The sequence below is a fragment of the Pinus tabuliformis genome, chromosome 8, assembly GCF_031772625.1.
Source record: "Pinus tabuliformis cultivar Carrire ecotype Pingquan chromosome 8, CPIR1, whole genome shotgun sequence".
Taxonomy (NCBI): domain Eukaryota; kingdom Viridiplantae; phylum Streptophyta; class Pinopsida; order Pinales; family Pinaceae; genus Pinus; species Pinus tabuliformis.
The window spans coordinates 1,170,235,655-1,170,256,025 of NC_142294.1; the positions used below are offsets into that span (position 1 = coordinate 1,170,235,655).

General features: G+C 39.7%; 1 protein-coding gene across 1 annotated transcript in view; it reads right to left on the reverse strand.

Moving 5' to 3' along the window:
• LOC149239517 (chloroplast stem-loop binding protein of 41 kDa a, chloroplastic-like) overlaps positions 1–20,371 on the reverse strand; it is a 94,920-nt gene that overhangs the window by 44,997 nt on the left and 29,552 nt on the right. Inside the window, exon 2 of the mRNA XM_089369883.1 lies at positions 9,100–9,221. Within this exon, the coding sequence (XP_089226009.1) occupies positions 9,100–9,221 (122 nt within the window). The remainder of the gene's footprint in view (positions 1–9,099; positions 9,222–20,371) is intronic.

A 20,371-nucleotide genomic window follows, 5' to 3' on the forward strand; every position in this document is an offset into this window, starting at 1 on the left:
CATCTCATTGGACACTTAGAAGTATGCCGTCAACAGTTATCTGTTTCATTGCACATGTAGCAACCACATGACCTAATCTTGGAAGTAATTTTGAGGGAAGAGGAAAAATAAGGCATAAAAGATTGGTATTCTATTTTATCAAAAGATGCACATGGACACATGGGAGGATTAAAAAATATGAAACATCTCTACATTTATAGTTATTCTTCTTCTTGCATGTCTATATTTTCTATGACATCTGTTTCTAATGAAAGTTGTAAAAGCATTCATATCAAAGATTTCCCTGAGAAAAAGTAGCTTTGAATACAAGGACAAGAGTATAGTTACTGCTTCTGTTTATGGTAGGCCTGGTAAAGCTACTTATGATTGATTTGAGTGGATTCATGTCCTTAAATCCAAGATCGATTTGGAAGAGAAAACAATTTTACTGATGTTCACGAGTGACCAAAATAGGCCAATGGGACTGGAAAGCACAACAAATCCAAAGGGTAAGGTAGGGTACCAAGGCAAATCCTCAGAGCCAAAAGAAATTAAATACAAATGAAACATAGAAGTAGTGAGTAGGAAGGGATAACCAAGAGGGTAAACGCTAACAATGAGAGAAACACTACACTGCACTAAAGGTTAAAGTACATGCAATGGTGGAAGAGGAGCTATTCCTGTCATCATCAATATCTGTGAATGGACCAATGCAAAGCCTAATACCACCCCTGGAGAAATGTTAGCTCTTGCAGTTGATTTAGCAGTTCAAATCACAGCTAGGCTAGATCCATTGAGGACTAATATTGATTCTATGGAGTTTGAAGCCAATGCTGATATTTTGGGCTCCACTCCTTTGTTGGAAAAAGAAGCCACTATGGACATTTCTTAGCTCAAAAAATGTATTATCTGATGTAAAGGTTTAAATTATAAAAGTAATATAAAGTACATTTTTTGAAAAGAAAATCCAGGCAACAGTAAAGCCAATTTCATAGACCTTCTTGATATGCTCTTTGTAAGCAAACAAAGATAAAATATTATTCTTTGAAACTAAACCTCTACAGAATTTCACACTTACAGCACCATGTGCACATAGTTCCAAAGCCTGCATGCCAACTTCCAGCCCCATGTACGCATCTTTTGACATTCTATGCATGCAGTTACAACAAATGCAAACAATGGTCCATGCGCACACTTTTGGAATTTTGTGTGTGCACCTAAAGCAAGAATGCCAACCATTGCCCAAGACCGTTATGGAAGGCTAACCATCTCTATAACTTGAATCTTGATGCAATTGTACAAATATATTTGTACATACAACTTGTTAGTTCAATACTTCAGTCACCGAGTACATAGGATTTTGTTTCATGGTTCTCCTCAAAACTCTAGCATCCCAACCCTTGATGGTGTACTATGATGTACTTTCCCCATTTTCGATGAGTAATGGAATAGCTTTGAAGCTATATATCTAAATTGTGAATGTGTTTGAAATCAAATAGCATAGTTAGATTTGTGCATGTTCATGTTAGTTTTTATAACTCTGAATTCTTTCATGGACTGGACTTATCCCCGCACCACACATCCTGGGCAGTTGGTGTGGATCACGAATTATTTCTCTTCTCTAATATCATCATTAGAGAAGAATAAATGCTCATTACACAATTATCTATATTACATTTTAGTATTTACATAAAGTAAATGACACTACCAAATGTGATCAAGTTGGGAAAATCATATCCATATCTACCAAATTCACTAATTCATCTTGTCGAAAAGAATCAAGCTGACAAAAAGTTGTAGATTCCAACAACTTTTGAGTAAAATAAAGTGCTAGAGTAACAAAATGGCCAAGGATAACAAGGTTTAGACTCCAAACACCAAGCATCAAATATAATATATACATTATATATGTGTTACAAATCTAACTATCCCACCCAATGTTGATAATATCGACATCAGCGAAATATCCATGAGGGTCCTGAAAACATCTTTTTGGCAATATCGGCGAAAATATCATAAAATATCGGCAAACACTAAAAAATGCATAATATATTCATTTTTTTCATATGTTTAAACATATAAAGCAACAACAACATGAAATAAACAAATTGGCACATAAATATGAAGCACTGATATATATGATGTAGTGGATGTCAAAACAAAATGATACATCAAAGGCGATACCAAATCCCATTGATCCCTGATAATTGTCCAATCAAGGGCTCAAATGTGGAAAACCAGTACAAAATAACATTACAAATATAAAATTATCTCATCATCATGAGTTATATGTAGCAAAACAAACAAAACTAGCAACTAGCTATCTGAGATTAGTGCCCTCTCCCCTTTTAACGGGAAAAGATGATAGGTTGTTTGCCAAGCCTGCCCCTAGCAGTAGAAGGCCCTGACCTTGCACCCAATGTCAAATTATGGCTGTTGGGTATGGAGTTGTGCTCTCCTATATCTATAGTAGATGGTGATGTCGTTGATACTCCCACAATATCCTCCTCCTCCTCCTTCTGCTCCTCCCCTGAGTCCTCCTCCTCTGTTGCCCCTGTACTAATGGTTCCTCCTCTAACCATGTAGGTGACTCCTCCATGATGGGAACCTCAAACTCCACCCTCCACTTAGACAATACATCAATATTGTCTAAGGAAATGGCATCCACATCCAATGGTTTCTCTATTTGCTTCACTCGTAGTCGGAGATTGTAATGCACATACACCAAGTCATTGAGGCATGAGAACTCCAACCTGTAAGAGTGTCATAAAAAATTAATGAGTCTTGACACTTGAGGGTCATAAATTACAATAAATGTAATTGCTCAATTGAAGGTTGAAGCTCAAAGTTATAACTTGTTGCGCTTCTTTGAGTGTATTTTCTCAAATACACTCCAATTGCGCTCACACCCTGAATAGGTATAGGTCTGACTCAGGATTCTAATGCCCAATATCTACAAATTTGGTGCCCTTGCACCATAGCTTCGCCACCAAACATCTACAACAAAATAAAATTAAAAAAGTTAAAACTTAAAACATAATTAAACTTTCAAATAAAACATAATTGAATTTTAAAAATCTAGAATTATAAATTAGTAAATTGAAAATTCTAATGAGTCATGACTTGTCACTTACGTGGCATGAAGAGGGTCCTTTCATGAATAGCATCATCAAAGCCAAATAGTCCAACACCATCCTGATACATTTGTATCTCGCAATTGATTTTTCTACGAAGCTCGGGATCAGGTACCATCCTATGAATATAGGAATGGAGCTCTTCCATCACCTCGCCATCAAAATCAAAGCCGCATTTGTATGAAAATGAGGGGTTGAGGAAAAGTGTTGCTGCATGAATGGGTTGATGAAGCATCCATGTCCACCAACTATCAATTGCATCCCATAACATCATCTATCTATTAAACCCAGCAAAACCCTTATCTACATAATAAGCATGAATGGTCTCCTTGGCCTTATCCATGGCCTCATACAAATAAGCCATTCCAGGCTTATCCCCATCTACCAATCTTAGAACCTTTACTATAGGTTCACTAACTGAGCACACTTCTTCTACTCCTTGCCAAAATGTGTCAGTGTATACCATTTTTGCAATGGCTCTCCCATCCTGTTTCTTGTTGTATCTACAATCACACCACTCATCAGAAACAAACATTTGCTTCAACTCAAACTGACATCGAAGCAAAGACTGAATAGTAATAAAGTTTGTGTCAAAACGTGTGATTGCAGGACACCGCAACTCCCTGTTTCTGGTGTATCTCCTCATGAGGCTAAGAATAAAAGCATGGTTATATATAAACTTGTGTATGCTCCTAGCCATATCAATCACCTCCTTGATGAAGGAGAGTTTCCCCATATCCTCAAGTAGCAAACCGATACAATGTGTTGTACATGGAATCCAGAACAATTTGCAGTGTCTGTCCATAAGCATCCTACTAGTAGCCACATAATTAGTTGCCTTATCTGTTATGACTTGCACCACGTTCTGCACACCAATCTCTCGAACGAACCCATCTAACAACTCACGTATCAATGTTGCATATTTTATATGTGTTGATGCATCCACTAATTTAATAAACATGGTACCTTTAGGACAATGTTCCAAGAAATTCAGAAGGGTCCTACCCTTCCTATTTGTCTAGCCATCAGACATCACTGTGCATCCAGACACCTCCCATGTCTACTTCAACTCCACCAATCTAGAGTTAATGTCTTGCTTTTCTGCTTGAAGGATTGGCCCCAACAACTCCTCATATGTAGCACTTTTGTACCATGGGCCCACAATAGCAATAGCATCACACATTGGCTGCCAAAATGGATTGTTTTTAGTGATGCTGAGAAGTAAGTCACTCCATAAAAGACACCTCCCCATAACTCTGTCTGCCTCTTACTTCTCCTTTTTTTTAACAACTAACTTTATGGAAGGTTGTGCTCCACATCCGGTTCGTGGAACAAAAAATGATGACCTCCCACTCCAAGTGTAACATTAGTAGGTGACGTTGTGGATCCCCTCCTACTACCCTCAAGATCAATATCAGAAGCAAATATTCGGATCCCTGAAGATTTGCCTGCACGTTCAGCCTTGTTCATAGTTGTCTCTTCTTTCTTTCTGTCTTTTTCCTCAATTGTTTCAAATGCAACTATTATAAGGTCCGCACTAGACTCCTTACAAAGCCCAACATCATGTCCAGGGAGTCTAGCCAAATGGTATTCCAATCGCGTAACCCCTCTTGTCATCGTGTCCCCACACAATTTGCATTTGAGATACGCCCATATTGTCCCACCACCAGGTTCCCCATACTGCCAAAATGAGTCCAAGGGCAATGGCATATTTGCAGTGGATTAATGGACAGCGTCAAGACTCAAAATTCAAACCTAGGGCACCAAAAAGACAAAAAATTGGCATTAAACCCCCATTACACAAAAAATAACAGCCACCTCATTTTAAAAAATCAATTTTTTACTACATTATTTGCAATGAAAAATGGCAATAAGAGGGTGCATAAGAAAGTTTAAAAAAATGAAGCTTGTTGTCCAAATATGGAGAAAACCCTTGCATTGGTTCATGGGCATGAAAATCATAACAAATGACAAAAAACAAAGAAGCAAAATGTTGGTAGGCAAAGAGGCAAGCAAGCATAAGCTTAAATCTATGAAAAAAATCATTAACATAGGGGTTTTTAAGAACATACATGTTAATGGAAGAAATGAAGTTTGTCTCACTGATCTTGAATCTTTGATCCACAAAAAAAATTGGTTGGTGATGATAATGGTTGTTTGATCCTCAATCCCTCCTTGAAAACCACCACAAAGCTCTCCCTCTTCCTTCTCTGAGACCAACAAAGCAAAATGACAAGATAAAACCACCAAAATCGCTTTTGTAGCCGCGGCCCTACGCGCCCAGCAATATTTAAGATCAACGTGCGATATTTCAGTGATATGTTGCCAATATTTTGAAAATATATTTTCTCAATGATATTTCTTTTCCCAGAAAAAAAATCGCAAATATCGCGATTTTTCACGAAATGTTGCCAATATTATCAACACTAGTCCCACCTACCTTAGCCAACAATTTTAAAAATTTTAATAATAAAAATACAAAATACTGCTACTCAAGGGAGCATTACACTATGACTTTCTCACCTTCAAACATCCACAATCCATAAAATCAATTCCTCCAATACAATATTTGTCTCATTCAGGGTTTCAACTTTCATATAGGTTCTTCAAAGTTCAAAGTGTCCCAAATCTTTTGGGCACAATCGGCATCTCAGCTCTGAAGGATAATGTGGGTTGGGACTGAATTCCCAGCATAGATATTGCATCTTCATTTCTGAATTCAAAGTTCTCCCTCCACCTTGTCCAAGGGAGATTGTTCTTGACCTCCCACCAACTTCAACAGATTCTTGCTTATCAATAATCTTCAGATCTTGTCTTCTGGACTGCACAAGTCTGTGTCTATTTCATCTTTGGAATTTGAATTCTAGATGTGAATGTCCTTCTTCCAACTCCCCCTTTCAAAACTCTCTCTATAATGGCTCAGATCTACTATCTCCCAATCCATAATAGTGGCTCTAAACACTAATCAAGAAATCTACCACCTCAGTTTTTTGGGGCTTTGCCATGGGATCTGAACTTCAAATGTTCAGTCTCCCACAATCATTCCCATTAGCATTTCCACACTATTGAAATTTTTAATGGGTCCAAACAAGATATAAATGAGCTCTGATACCATGTCAAATTTGAAACTCCTCATTTTCATCTCTGATGCCAATAAATACAAATTCCCAGACACTTAATAAGCATGAGATAAACTAAAGCAAACAATAGCTTTTGTGGCTTCAAAATAGGAACTTATATTACAAAACAGAAGCAACAGTAATACAAAATACAATGGAATAAAATAGCAAGTAGTTTTGCAATTTGCTGTTGTTAGATCCCTACTCCTACGGTCCCTCTCAACTTTGTATGGCTCTAAGGTCCTTTCAATCTCTCTGACTTCTATCTCTCTACGGCTCTTGATGCCACACAGGGCTTACAAATTTATACTTGATCTCTAGGACTTTCATTCATAGCAGAGTTTTCAGTAGGTATTCTCCAGTGTTCATGATTCCAATACACATCAACAAAACAATTCTTCAATGTGTTCTTGATAAGTCTTCGATTCTTCTTCCAACTTTTTTGGTTCCACTTCCAAGAATCCCAGGATTTGTTACGCTCCAAGTTTGACTTGGACTTCTTCACACTTTCACACTCAAGAAGTTTCAACACATTCGACTATTTAGAATTCACAAAAAGCATAAATGGTGAAACAGAACTAGTTTACTGCAAAAAGATTCAAATTTCACTATTTTTTGAGTTGTTTTATTTTTATTGCAACTGTCTTTCCAGAATTCAATCTCCCAATCCTTATCCCAAGTACAGCAACGTTTTCCATTTCCAGTACCATAAAATTTCTTTGTCGGGTCCTCCCACATCTTCCATCTATTTGATGTCATCTGTTGTTCATGGCCAGATGCTATCCTTAATTCTTTTCTGGCCTCTTGGACCAAATTGAATGTCTTAATTTCATCCATCTGTTGTCTTGGCATCTTCTTTATTCTTACACTTTTTATATGATCACTTTTACTTACAGTCTTTCTGGTGGAAAAATGTTGCAATGTCTTTGCAGTGGCAAGCCATTCTGGTCCCTTTACAAGACTCAGAACCTGAGGTGAAATAACACCATTTTTAATATGATTTTGCAACTTGTTGAAACTCTATTTTCTCAAGCCCAAAATTATCTTTGGAAACAGTCGCTTCACTAGCATCACATCAGCGGCTCATACATGGTGGGCAAATCTGCTCATTCCATCCACGTGGCCTTGCTCTTTTGATAGAGATTTTCATTATGCTTAGCAGTCTTTCCAAGCCTTTAGCCACGCTGCACATAATCCATTGTAGCAAATACATCTCTAAATAAGAACACCATTAGAATTAAAATAAGTCAAACCTAGATATGCCAATATGTGCCAAATCATTATTCAAATGAGAAGTAATCATTATTCTTTTCCCAGCCGTAAAGTGTTTAGCATAGGGACGGCTTGGAAGTCCCTAAAAAAGGCTGAAAAATCCCCTAATTTGGCAGGTAACGGAGCCGGTACGGCTGGAAAGTTCCCGATTCCCCGGCGGAGTACCCGCTCGGCCCACGAAGTTTCTGAGAGTACCAAAGTCCCAGATATGCCAGATTGTTGGGAGCATTGGTTTTAAAGGCGGGAACAGGTCCCCGTGCAACATAAGCCGCATTTAACTATTTCCACAATAGACCCTTTCTGGTCCTCATTTTTCCAATCCATACTTCTGCAGTGCAACCTTCTGACTAAATCTTTGCATCCTGATAGCTTCGTGAGTTTCTCTTCTTGCACATCTGCCATTATTAACCTCCATAGCAGAAACCTTGCCTTGCAAGTCCAGAAACTTCTAATGTGGGTTCTCAACTTTTGACATTGGATTCAACTGCCAAATTTGTATCTTTGACACTTTTATCCAATCCCTCGAAGCTTTAGGTTGGCAACACAAAGCTGTCGCTTTGATCTTTGCCGCCCATATTTTCCTTTAGATACTTTTAACTTTTGAATTTCCAATTTGAAATCTCTGAACCACTGCCAAATTATGCACGAAAATTTCCAATATTCCGAACAAATATAGGAGAAACCAGTGCAAGCTTATGGCCACTAATCCTAAGGCCAAGGCTATTGCTCATGGAAACAATAGAATAATGAATAATGAAAGCAACTGTGTATAATTACTCTATTTCACAAGTATAGAAATGAAAAGTAGCTCAATAAGATGCCGAATGTAATATTTTGTATCAGAGAAACTAGAATCAAAATCTGTTTATATGCCAATGGGTATATCTATTCAAATGACGCCAAAATCGTGTGTCATATGACAATCATCTGACGTCATATACAAATGCCCGGCGCGTTCAAAGTTAAAGGTTAAAATTTCTCACACTTTTTGGATCTTTCTTATAATGAATAAAAAGAAGTAAGCAACAATTATGAAAATGTGAATAAATATATGAGAAAATAGAGCGTCTTCCTAGGTATAAATATTGGTTTATTTCCTTCATAGCAAAGGTTACAGTAAGGCACCGGATCAGCCTACACCATATGTGTTAGGATGACTTACATTTATTATATTGTACAGCAGCAGCCTACTATGGGATAAATGCCCTTGTTAATATTTATTTATCTTTCTTAAACCTTAATTTTTTATTCTCTCATAAAAATATTTATTCATTTCTTCATATTAAAGCTGACTTTAAACTTATTAAATATGTCATTTAATGTGAAATTTATTATGTGAATTATCTTGTATCAGGTAGTAATGCTGGTTTTATCAATATTCTCTTAAGACAATTTCATGTGCTCTAGTGGCAGTTTAGTCAAAGGATTAACGACACAATTCAACTCAGTATAGCACGATCAGTTCTTAAATTAGCAAAAGAAAGCTTATGGGCAGGCTGTATTTTCTTTTTGAGTACATGCACATCACATAAATGCAGTTGACAAAATGGAAATGGAATTCTTCAAATCAATCATTAATGTGAAAAAGAGCGTACTTGACAGTGTCCAAGTCTTTGCCATTGTTATCCAACACTGCATCAAACATGGTTGATTCAAATATTTTTCCAATTTCAGCCGGTTTTCCCCATGTAGTTTGCACTCCAATATCCCTTAGTTCCTGACCAAAAAAACACATAAATGGCCATTCAGATAAAATTATGAAATTGAGGACTTTGGAAATTATATGCATAAATTGTGAAGTTTTAACAGAGCCCTACCTCTGCTGCACAAAAGGAAAGAGCTCTTATGATGTATGTGTTTGGGTAGTTTGGGTAAAGTTGACTCAGTCACAGAGTCAATTTGATATGGTCATCAACAGTTTTACCATTGGCAGTTTATGAACTTCAGGTTTTGGTAACCCATGGTATTTTCATGTAATGTAGCCTATGTAAATGCATGATGACTTTATTGTAAGTTGTGTTTGGGCTATTTTGACAGCATGGTAAAACGCAGCATGGAGACTGTAAAAAAATAAAATGCCAAAGAGTTTGATGATGACATAATGTAATGTCCCAAATTATAAATTTGCTAGATATTGCTTCAAAAAAATTAGCCGTCAATTCAAATAAACCATGATCACAATTTTGAACCACAAAATCAACAGCAAACTGGAAATATATTCTGCAACTGAAGAATAAACAAGACAAATATGCAGAAGAACTCAACCTTATTTTATTAAATGAAAGAGTACATATAATATTGGAAAAATGGTTGAGAGAATGGCCTCAAAAGATCTACAACAATGCCACAACTGGCCTCCAAAATACACTGAAAATCAATAAGCTGCAACCAGTGAATTCTGGATGAATTCACCAAGGAGAGAAATGGATTCTTGCCCACTCTCACTGAATCACCCGAGGGTTTCCGTCTTGGGGCTATAACTGAAGTTGGGAACTCCTGGTTCTCCAAACCTCTCCACCAAGAAAATATCACAACTCAAGGATGTCCCAAATGATCTCTTCCTCAATTTAAAGATCCAGTAGATAGATCTCCAAGCCTCTAGAAGCATCTTGTTTTATTATTTTATTATTATTTTAGAAGGTCCCTCTTGACTCCATCTAAGTGGCATTTTAATTATAATTGACTTAAGTCACTTTTAGACTTTTTCCCAAATTACTCATTTTCCCTTTTTTACTTTTAATTAATTAAGTGACTAATTAAAGTCACTTTTAATCTGGGAATATGATAAATCACCCACCATACTCTCTCCAACCATTGAAAGTCACTTCTCAACACCCCATCTTGTAGATCTTCTCGTTTCGGTTCCGAGGTGTTCAATCAAATGATTCTCCCGGAATGCCACACCATGCGTAATTAATTAAGTCGGGTCCAGTTATAAAACCGTTTTTTGAAAGTTGTCGGAATGTAACGGAACAAAAGGCGAGTCGTTCGAATGATGGAATATGCCATGCGAATGCCATCGGATCCCATAAAAACTCCTCTGGAACCCCTTAAGATGTAATCCTGCTCCTGCAGCCTAGCCATCACATACCCTGGAAACCCATCCTAGTTGTACTATAGAGGAAAATAAATATGGGGACATGACAAATCCTCCCGCCCCAAGATTGCTTGCCCTCAAGCAATCCATACCATTCCATTGTACAAGCATCTGTAAACTGATACCAAGATCCCATACGAACCACTGGACCACATCATGCCTCCATGCAATCCAAACATGAATGGATCCCTTAACACCCAAATCCCAAACAAACCACTGACTCAATTTGCCATCCATGGATCCACCTAGATCCCAAAACCACCATAACCAATCATCCTCGTCCATCCCCCATGGCTCGAGTTGTGCTTTGTCTCTGACAGTAGATGTTACTCCACCAGTAGAATACCAACTCATCACCTCTCTCCAATCCAACCTCTGGCATACGCTGAGGTCAACCTCACTCTACTAATGTTGGGTTAGTGCTACTGGAATATTGTTGAACTGTCGATCCACATCCCACTGCCCAATGAAGCATGCAGTAACCCTCTCATCTAAGGGCTCCTGTTGTACTATGCCCCTCAATAAGAAGGATATTGCATCAATAGGATACCAATTCATGATCTCCCACCAATCTAATGCATGGACATCGGTGTAAGGAACAACTTTGTTATGCCGATGCTGGTCCACACTCAACTCATGTTGCTTTGTCTGTTCAATCGACAATATCCACCAAGAAAACCCTATCACTCTCCCTACAATGGGTACAAGTGGCCAAACTATGTTACATGCCTTCTCTATGTACTCCTAGAGAGAGCTGCTACTTGAAAACAATGTAGCTTTGTTGGCTGCCACTACACCTATCTACACCTCATCAATGGGTAGACCTAAAGATTGATGCACCACCATCTCCAGAAGATCCTCTCTCATCTGTTCAGAAACTCCATGCTCCTCTGGTTTACTAATCTCTTGCAAAACTATCCTGACAGACTTCAACACCCCCTAACAACAAGTGTCTATTAGTACTACAAACCTGTTGGTTGTCTGTGCATCTGTCTGCTCCTCATCAATGGTTGGTCCAAAAGATGGTTGCTCATCCTCCTCTATCATGGGCTCAACATGAACCTCCAACTGGCTCTCCACAAAAGGCTCATCATGCATACTATGCATATCATCCTCCTCAGCTGACTCATGCTCCACCATATGCTGCTCATGCTGAATCGTCACTGGTGACTCATCACCCTGAATGTCTCCCATATGATCCACTAATTGCTCACCATACACACCAGAATATAAATCTGCCCTGTTGTCAACAACTCCACATCACTACTCATGCTCCCCAGGCATCCTCGTATGACCCCATGGACTCATCCAAAGAAGAATCTTCATCCTGAAAGTCGGAATGAATCTCCTCCTACTCTACCCCCATCATCCCGTCAATGGTACTCAAGCATGACTGATCAAGTCCCCAAGGTTCCTTGCAAATGAAGCAAAGACCTTCCTCCTCAATTCATTCTTGTTTCATGGTTGGTCACCACCAATCCCACACAACTCCTCATAGGTCAATCGTCTCCTTAACAGACCAATGTTCTGCTTAACCAACCTTTCGACTAGTTCATAAGCAGTAGGTGAGACCAATTGTTCTCTCCTCCAAATGGCCAACAATTTAGACTACAACCTCCTGCAAATGGCATCATGGCCTCCCATACATGAGGACAAAATGGACTGCATGTGTGTTATGACTATGTCAGGATGATGTTTCCTAATGTTGAAGAAGCATTGGAACATCTGCAGGATCAAGTCGTCACACTCCAGCTCAAACATGAGGTCATAAGATCTAACCAAGGCCATGACTTCTAGAATCTCTAGCCTCTTCCCAAAGGTAGGGCCCTCACTATTATCCAAATCCTGAAAGGTCTCCACTATCAGTCTAAAGACTCTCCTCATAATGTCATCACTGTAAGGAGGTATAGGTGCGGTCAGCATCATGATACTACTGAGACAAGAGGCAACTAGAAGTTTGACTCCTATATAAGGGTGCTCCAAATACTTGTGTTGTACTAAGGCAAGCATGGCTCATTTTAGAGCCCAAATCAAGTTTTTTTCATCTAACAAATCCACCTTGGAGAGGAGCGAAGCAAGTTCCTCCAACTTGAGAAGGGCTTTTATTGAAACCCCGTGAATCTCAAATCTGTCCCAAATGCATAGATTTTGTATCCCAACTCATGCTCTTTTTGTGGCTGCTCTTGTTGTAGCAAAGTAAGTATTTGGAAAAGGTTCTATTGATTGTTGTTGCTAGTTTATTAAGAGAATTGATGAAGGTTTCATCCATGTTTTAGTCAAATGATGACAAGAATATCAAGTTGACTTCTACAAGACCTTGATAGCACAACAGAAGTACACAATAGTGACCAGCTGACTCAATATATAGACCTTATCACATGGCATAAAAACCCAGTGAAACAAACAACTCAACTCGTCAATGCATCATGAACAGTCACATATAATGACTCTATGACAAATGCTCTTTGCAACTCATGACTCATAGACACTCAACTTCAGTTACTGATATTGATACTCAGCATTACAATGGTTTTGTACCAACACAAGGCACGTTTACAAGCTCAGCTCTGCAACAAACATTGTAAACCCACAAATGTTTTGTCACCGCTACATAGTACACTGGTGCTATGCACAACACCACTACTATGACTATTGACAGTCCCATGCGCAACAACCCATAATTCAACTCCAGTTCATCAGCAAAGTGAACAGTGATAATTGTGATGGTTGAAGATGAAAATTCCACCACCAGCATAGTCAATTTCCCACAGTGTAACACGCACAACCAGCAAAGAAGAAAATCACTTTGCACAATGCCACTATTATTTCAATGAATTTTTGGGAGTAATTGATACATTATTTAGGAGGTTTTCCACAAATAATGAGCTGACATGCATGCTGTGAGTGAATCTCCCTAATTTGTTTCCAGAATGGCTTATACAACATTCAACATGCACTGAACAAATTTCAAAAGAAACTCATGCTACTTATATCAGGCTCAGAGATGAGTATACAACTAGTACAGAACAATATGGAAATAGCACCAATATAAATAGATTTTTTCTTTCGTGGAATATGAATATAAAATTCACCTGGTAATCACTCCAGCGAGTAGATCTTGGAACAATAATTGATTTGTTGGGAGATATCAACTTCCAGAGTTCAGGTTCAAACCCAGGAATTAATTCCTGAGGCTTCGTTTGGCCAAATCAAGCTACAGGATCATCATTTGAAGGCTCCAACGTCTACCCTTCTTTATCATTGAACATATCAGCTCTCAAAGACTCCAACACAGCCCAAAAATGGGTACCTTAGGGACTGATACACGCATGATAATGAAAGTTACGATCTCTGGTTCGAACCAGCCAAGAAAACCCTCCAACTCGGCCTTCTAGTGTAGTGTTTGCACCCAAATCTGAGTAGAATGAAGGCGGCCTTCTTACTGAATGAAAGCACTCGGCCTGGGCGTCGAAATTTACAATATTTCGGCCTTTATTGAACCACTGACAATACACCTCGATTTAACTTAACAAATTCATTTGCTAAAGCACAAGAATTGGGCCCTAATGTGACTCGCTCCCTGATTCATAACTTTTTAATGAATTCGTGGCAGAATGTCTTGAAGGCTTACGTTCCACAAAAAGGCGAAACAGGCTCCACCTATGCTCAACGTATCTTGCACACACGTTGCTCGATTTGATAACAATGGCTGGAAGCTATGTTGCATGGGTTCCGGCACCCAGGGGTGGGGTTCTCGAACCCGTCCCGGGTTCCCGCACCCAAGTACCGGATTCGGGTACAGGTTCTTCCCAGAAGAACCGGGTTCTTCAAAAAAAAAATTGGGTTCTTTTCCTTTAATGGGTTCTTGGGTTCTTGGGTTCTTGGGTTCTTCGGGTTCTTGGGTTCTTGGGTTCTTGGGTTCTTCGGGTTCTTGGGTTCTTGGGTTCTTCGGGTTCTTGGGTTCTTAGGTTCTTCGGGTTCTTCGGGTTGGGTTCTTTGGGTTCTTTGGGTTCTTTTAAAGGCTTGCCGGAATGAATGTCACAATTTCTTGCTGTTTTGGACTGTCTGCAACATGAGCCACAACTGTCAGTCCACTTTTATACACTCAATTTGCCTCCTACAGCTGCGGCATAGTCCCTCCTCCTTGTTGTTGTCAAACGCTGAGCTGTAGGGCTTGATTCATGCCACTGTTTACACAAAACAGCTCACTGTTCACTAAGGAACAGACCTTGGCCTCCCTATGCAGACTCCTGTACCCAACCAAAGCCCTAAACAGAGATGACAATGCCACAAACTTACCTCTACTCAACCCAGACTTGTTAAATTTTTAATTTTTTATACTATATACTATAATATGAGAAGTATACGTTTCAGTTCTTTTAACCTGAAATAGTTGCAATTAGATTAATAAAGCGCAGAAAATCTTCATCATTTTTTGCATTAATGAATGGCATTACATAAATGCATTCATACACTGAATATAGCTCTGTGCTATTCTTTACAATATAAACCGTTCAGTGAGAATGTATTTCAACTCAATCATCTACACAACATTCAAGCCAGTTCATTATCTACCCTCTAACAATGGTGTTGCTTGCCCTTGCAATGTAATTTCACCATGGATCAACAAAATCCAATTAAATGGTTCAGAATTTGTTCAGGAAAAAGTAAAACAGTTCATAGTATATATATTTTAATTTTTGAAAAATTGAATCATTACATTAACATATAAATTCTGTGGTTTTTTTTAGGCTTGTGGCTACATTAAAGTATAAATTATGGCTGCTGGCAGCATATATTTCACTGCTGTCCGACCAAACACACAAGGCAGCCCAATAAAATAAAGTTTAAAATGTTGAGTCTTTGAGAACTCAGAATACTTTAGGATTTTTGAGCGTACTCCTGAGTATGTAGGAAACTTGGCTAGTGTATCTCAGTCAACTGTGTGTGACAAAATCTGTCCCATATCATGATTCATGTTAATATGTAAACAATGAACAGTTTTTTGGTGATAAATTTTGAAATTTCAATGTCAATGTTGAATGTTCAATGATGTGCATGTTTAAATGATTATCATTAAAGTTTTCTTGTTTAAAGTTGAAAAAATATACAAATTCAAATTTCATATATATTATTAATTATAAATTTATAATTTATAAAATTTAATTATTAAAATTTAATATTATTATATTACCCGACGAACCCACGCACCCTGTTTCCAAAAATGTCGTCCCCGTCCCCGTCCCCGTCCCCGAACCCACGTTTCCTGGCAACATAGGCTGGAAGTAATAGCCTCGGCCTCCTTTTAATAATGCGGCTTCCCAAGCAGACATCATGACCAGAAATGCGGCCTCATAAATTCGTTGGTATAGGCATCAATGGCTAAAGATCTTGATCTTAAGTATGGAAACAATGGACTATTCCGCTACTCAACATATGCTTCAGAACCACAACTTGGGTATTAAATACTTCGAACTTCTTTCCTCTGCGACTCAATTAATGTGTGGGGAAATGGCAGTTTCTATAGCTGCTAAACTCGTCCTCTCAGGTGAAGAAGGAATACATCTCTGTCAACTATTCTATGAAAATTCTATCACTGCAGCAACTGATTTACTTTTTCTACTTATTTCATCATAAGTTATTCATGAAATTACTTCAGCAAACATTTAAAATAAATATTGCTGCAAATATCACACCGTAATACAAAAACAAACATATGCACACATTAACACAGTTATTTTGGACTAATGTCCCCGGAAAAACCCAATGTGGGAAAACCAATGCAGCAAGGGAGGATTTTATTATTCAGCAATTTTCTTGTACAACAGAGTGCCAAACTAGCGTACCCACAGATAGACAAACTTCCAGTACTTTTCTAAACCCAGCGTAGGCCCTTCTGACCTTTGTTACCACCTGAAACCCTCTGTGTCAGCTTGAAACCGTCTGTGTCAACCTACTGAAGCTCTGCGCAGCTTCACTGGGCCTCTACGTCACTCCTGCAACCTTTGCGAGGATGACGCAGGCCCTTCTGGCTCTGCGCAGTCTTCGCTACCTCTGCGTGGCTTCCTCTGGCTCTGCGTCTGCCTCTTCTGTGCTAATCTCCCGTCTCTCTGTTCCGTACTTGCTGCCTCCTGACTACTCTCCAGAGTCCAGACCACTGGTTCAATTTCTCAGCAAACCCCACTCCAGAAATTGAACTGACTGGTTTCCCTCAATGTGTTCTCCAAGTGCCCCTCAAGCCTCTTATACTTTTTTGTTGACATCTCAACGGCTGAGATTAAGTCCCTAATCAACAGCTAATATTAGATCTGGCTTGATCCATGTCTTTTGGACCATTCTAACACAGATTCATATTAATACACATTAATATTTTATTTTCCCTAAGTTTAGACTTAGGGATTCCATTTTAAATATTAATCATTTTAATATCTCCTTATCTGTTTAGAATCTGCCCAAACCTTTTCTGGGTATTGGAGATCTTATGTGCCCCAACCTCTCCACCAAATTTCGTGGCTAGAGCACATCTGATGCTACCCCAAATCAACACTCCCTCTTAGGGAGGACTATGCTCTAGTAATACTCTTCACTAAGTATTACTCTGATCATCCGGCATCGGTACCTGTGCAGATGCTAGGCCTTCCTGACCAACATCCTCTGCACTGCTACCTGTACTGCTGCCCATGACTCTGCTACTGCCACTGTTGCATATGTACGATAGCTCCCTCTACATCCGTGCTGCTACTGGTCCTTTCTCCCAACACTGCATCCGCACTGCAACTCCCTCTGCCTTTGTGCTGCTGTTGGTCCTTTCTCCCAACACTGTATCTGCACTGCAACTCCCTCTTCATTCGTGCTGCTAACACACTACTTCTAAAAGGGGTTCTTTACCATCCCCATCTTTTCCCTGAAGTAGTCAAATTTTGATTTTCCAAGGGCCTTCGTGAGGATATCTGCCACTTGTTCCCCTGTAGGAGTGTAGCTCAACTGTACAGCTCCTCGTTGGACACAATCTCTGACAAAGTGACACCGAATATCAATATGCTTCGACCTATCATGAAATACTGGATTCTCATAGAGTTTGATGCAACTCTGATTGTCACACATGATCCTGGTCGCCTCCATATTTCTTCTGAATATGTTTACCAGCAGTTTTCTAAGCCATATGGCCTCACATGAAGCTGTGCTTGCTGTTGTATATTCTGCCTCAAACAAGCTCAGAGCCGCGGACTTCTGTTTCGTACTGCACCAGGAGGTTATTCCTGATCCAATGTTGAAACAGTACCCAGAGGTACTTTTTCGATCCACTGAACTTCCTGCCCAATCTGCATCAGTAAATCCACTCAACCTGATATCCTTCCCCTTGTTGTACAAGAGCCCATAATCAATTGTTCCCTGTAAATACCTGAGAATGTGCTTGGTTGCTGCCCAGTGAGCCCTCTTTGGTTCCACCATGAACTGACTGAGGGTGTTGACAGCATAGCAAATATCTGGCCTGGTATTGACTAGATACATCAGGGACCCTATGAGCTGTCAGTATAGGGTGGGATTGACATCCTTGTCTTCTAATGCATCAATCTTCTTCCAGTTGGTGATCACTGGCGTAGCCATAGGTCTACAGTCTCCCATCTCGAACCTTTTCAAGATTTCTGTAGCATACCTTCCTTGCCCAAGGAAGATTTCTCCTTTCTGCTGCCAAACTTCCAACCCTAGGAAATAGTGCATTTGTCCCAGATCCTTCATATCAAACTCTGTGGCTAGATTCTTCTTGCAGTCTTCAATGAGTCTAGATGATCCTGTCAGGAAGAGATCATCCACATATAATACTAAGATAAGTGGCTCGCTCTCTATGACCAGATAGTAGAGATTTGGATCCGCGTCACTCTTAACAAACCCCATCTTCTGCAAGTAGCCATCTATTCGACCATACCACGCTCTTGGTGCATGCTTCAGCCCATACAAGGCATTCTTCAGTCTGCATACATGAGACTTCTTCTCATGAGTTTCAAAGCCCTCTGGTTGTTCAATGTATACTGTTGTTCAATGTATACTTCTTCTTCTATTATTCCGTTCAGAAATGTCGTCTTGACATCCATATGATGGATCTCCCATCCCATCTAGGCTGCAAGAGATATCACGGTCCTAATAGATGTATACCTGGCTACTGGGGTAAAGGTTTCCTCATAGTCAATCCCTTCCTTTTAAACATACCCCTTAGCCACAAACCTGGCCTTATATTTTTCAATACTACCGTCCACGGCATATTTAATCTCATAGATCCATCTTGAACCTACCACAAATCTGTCTTGAGGCCTTGACACCACCTCCCAGACATCATTTATCATTATGGAGTTATACTCCTCCGCCATCGCATCTAGCCAGACCTGATGTTGAGCTGCTTCCTTGAAGTTGGCAGGCTCTCCATCTTGAGCTACTAATGCCTGATACCTGTCTGGCTGTTTTCGCTCCCTTTTACTGTTCCTTGGCTCCCCAATGAAGTTCTCTGCATCACGCAAAATCTGACGAAGTTCCCTGCTAGTTCTTCCTCTGCCAACAAGTGCTTATGTTCACTCCTCTTCCTCATCCTGAGAATCTTCCTGATCTAAGGAAGGATTCTTCACTTCCGTTGGTTGAAGAGGCATGACCAACGGATCCTCTTTCGACTACTCCTTGGAAGGCATTTCGCAAGATCTTCTGAAAGCTCTGTCCTCCATGAACTTTACATCTCGTCGTACTACTACCTTCCTGCTCCCTGGAAGATAGATCTTGTATGCCTTAGCGTTCTCGCTATATCCTGCCAGATACCCCTTTTCTGCAGTCTGATCTAGCTTCTTCCTCTTTTCTTCGGGTATGCGACAATATGCTAAACTCCCAAATATCCTGAAATGACTGACTTCAAGTGTCTTCCCAGTGAAGACTTTCTCTGGAGTAATCTTGCCCAATGCCCGATGAGGAGTCCTATTCTGAACGTAGACAGTTGTGTTGCATGCTTCTGCCCACAGGAATTTTGGCATATCCTGATCATACAGCATGGCCCTAGCTGCTTCTACAATAGTCCTGTTTTTCCTTTCTGCCACCCCATTCTGCTCCAGATTGTAGGGAGTTGTCCACTCTCTTCTGATGCCCTCCTTAGCGCAATAATCAGTGAAGTCCTTGTCGAAATATTCTCCACCATTATCTAAGCGCAAGACTTATTTTCTTACCTGTCAGATTCTCCACTAGAGCCTTGAACTCCTGGAATTGACAGAAAACCTCATCCTTGGTTTTCAGAAAATAGATCCAAGTTTTCCTCGAGTGGTCTTCAATGAAGGTAAGGAAATACTCGGCACCACTGAGAGCTTTGACAGGCGTAGGTCCGCAAATATCTGAGTATATCAATCCTAGTACACTCTTGGCCCTGTGGTTGCTCCTACGAAATGTCGCCTTGGCATACTTTCCTAGAGTGCATCCCCTACATAGATCATCTCGTTCAGTACTCAGGTCCGAAACTCCTGTGACAATCAATTCTCAGAGCTCCATGGTGCAAGTGACCCATCCTTCTGTGCCATAGTTCGTTCAAGTCTTTGTCCCCATGACTGCCTATTAGTGCCATTGGAGATTCTAGTTGTAATTTGTACAACCGATTACTTTTGATCCCGATCTGCACTTTCTTTTTCCAGCTCAGGTGTTTGACGTATACCTTTTCCTTGATGAAGTAGACGTCATAGCCCTTGCCTTGTAGTTGTGACACGAAAAGTAAGTTCATCCCCAATCCTGGCACATGCAACACATTT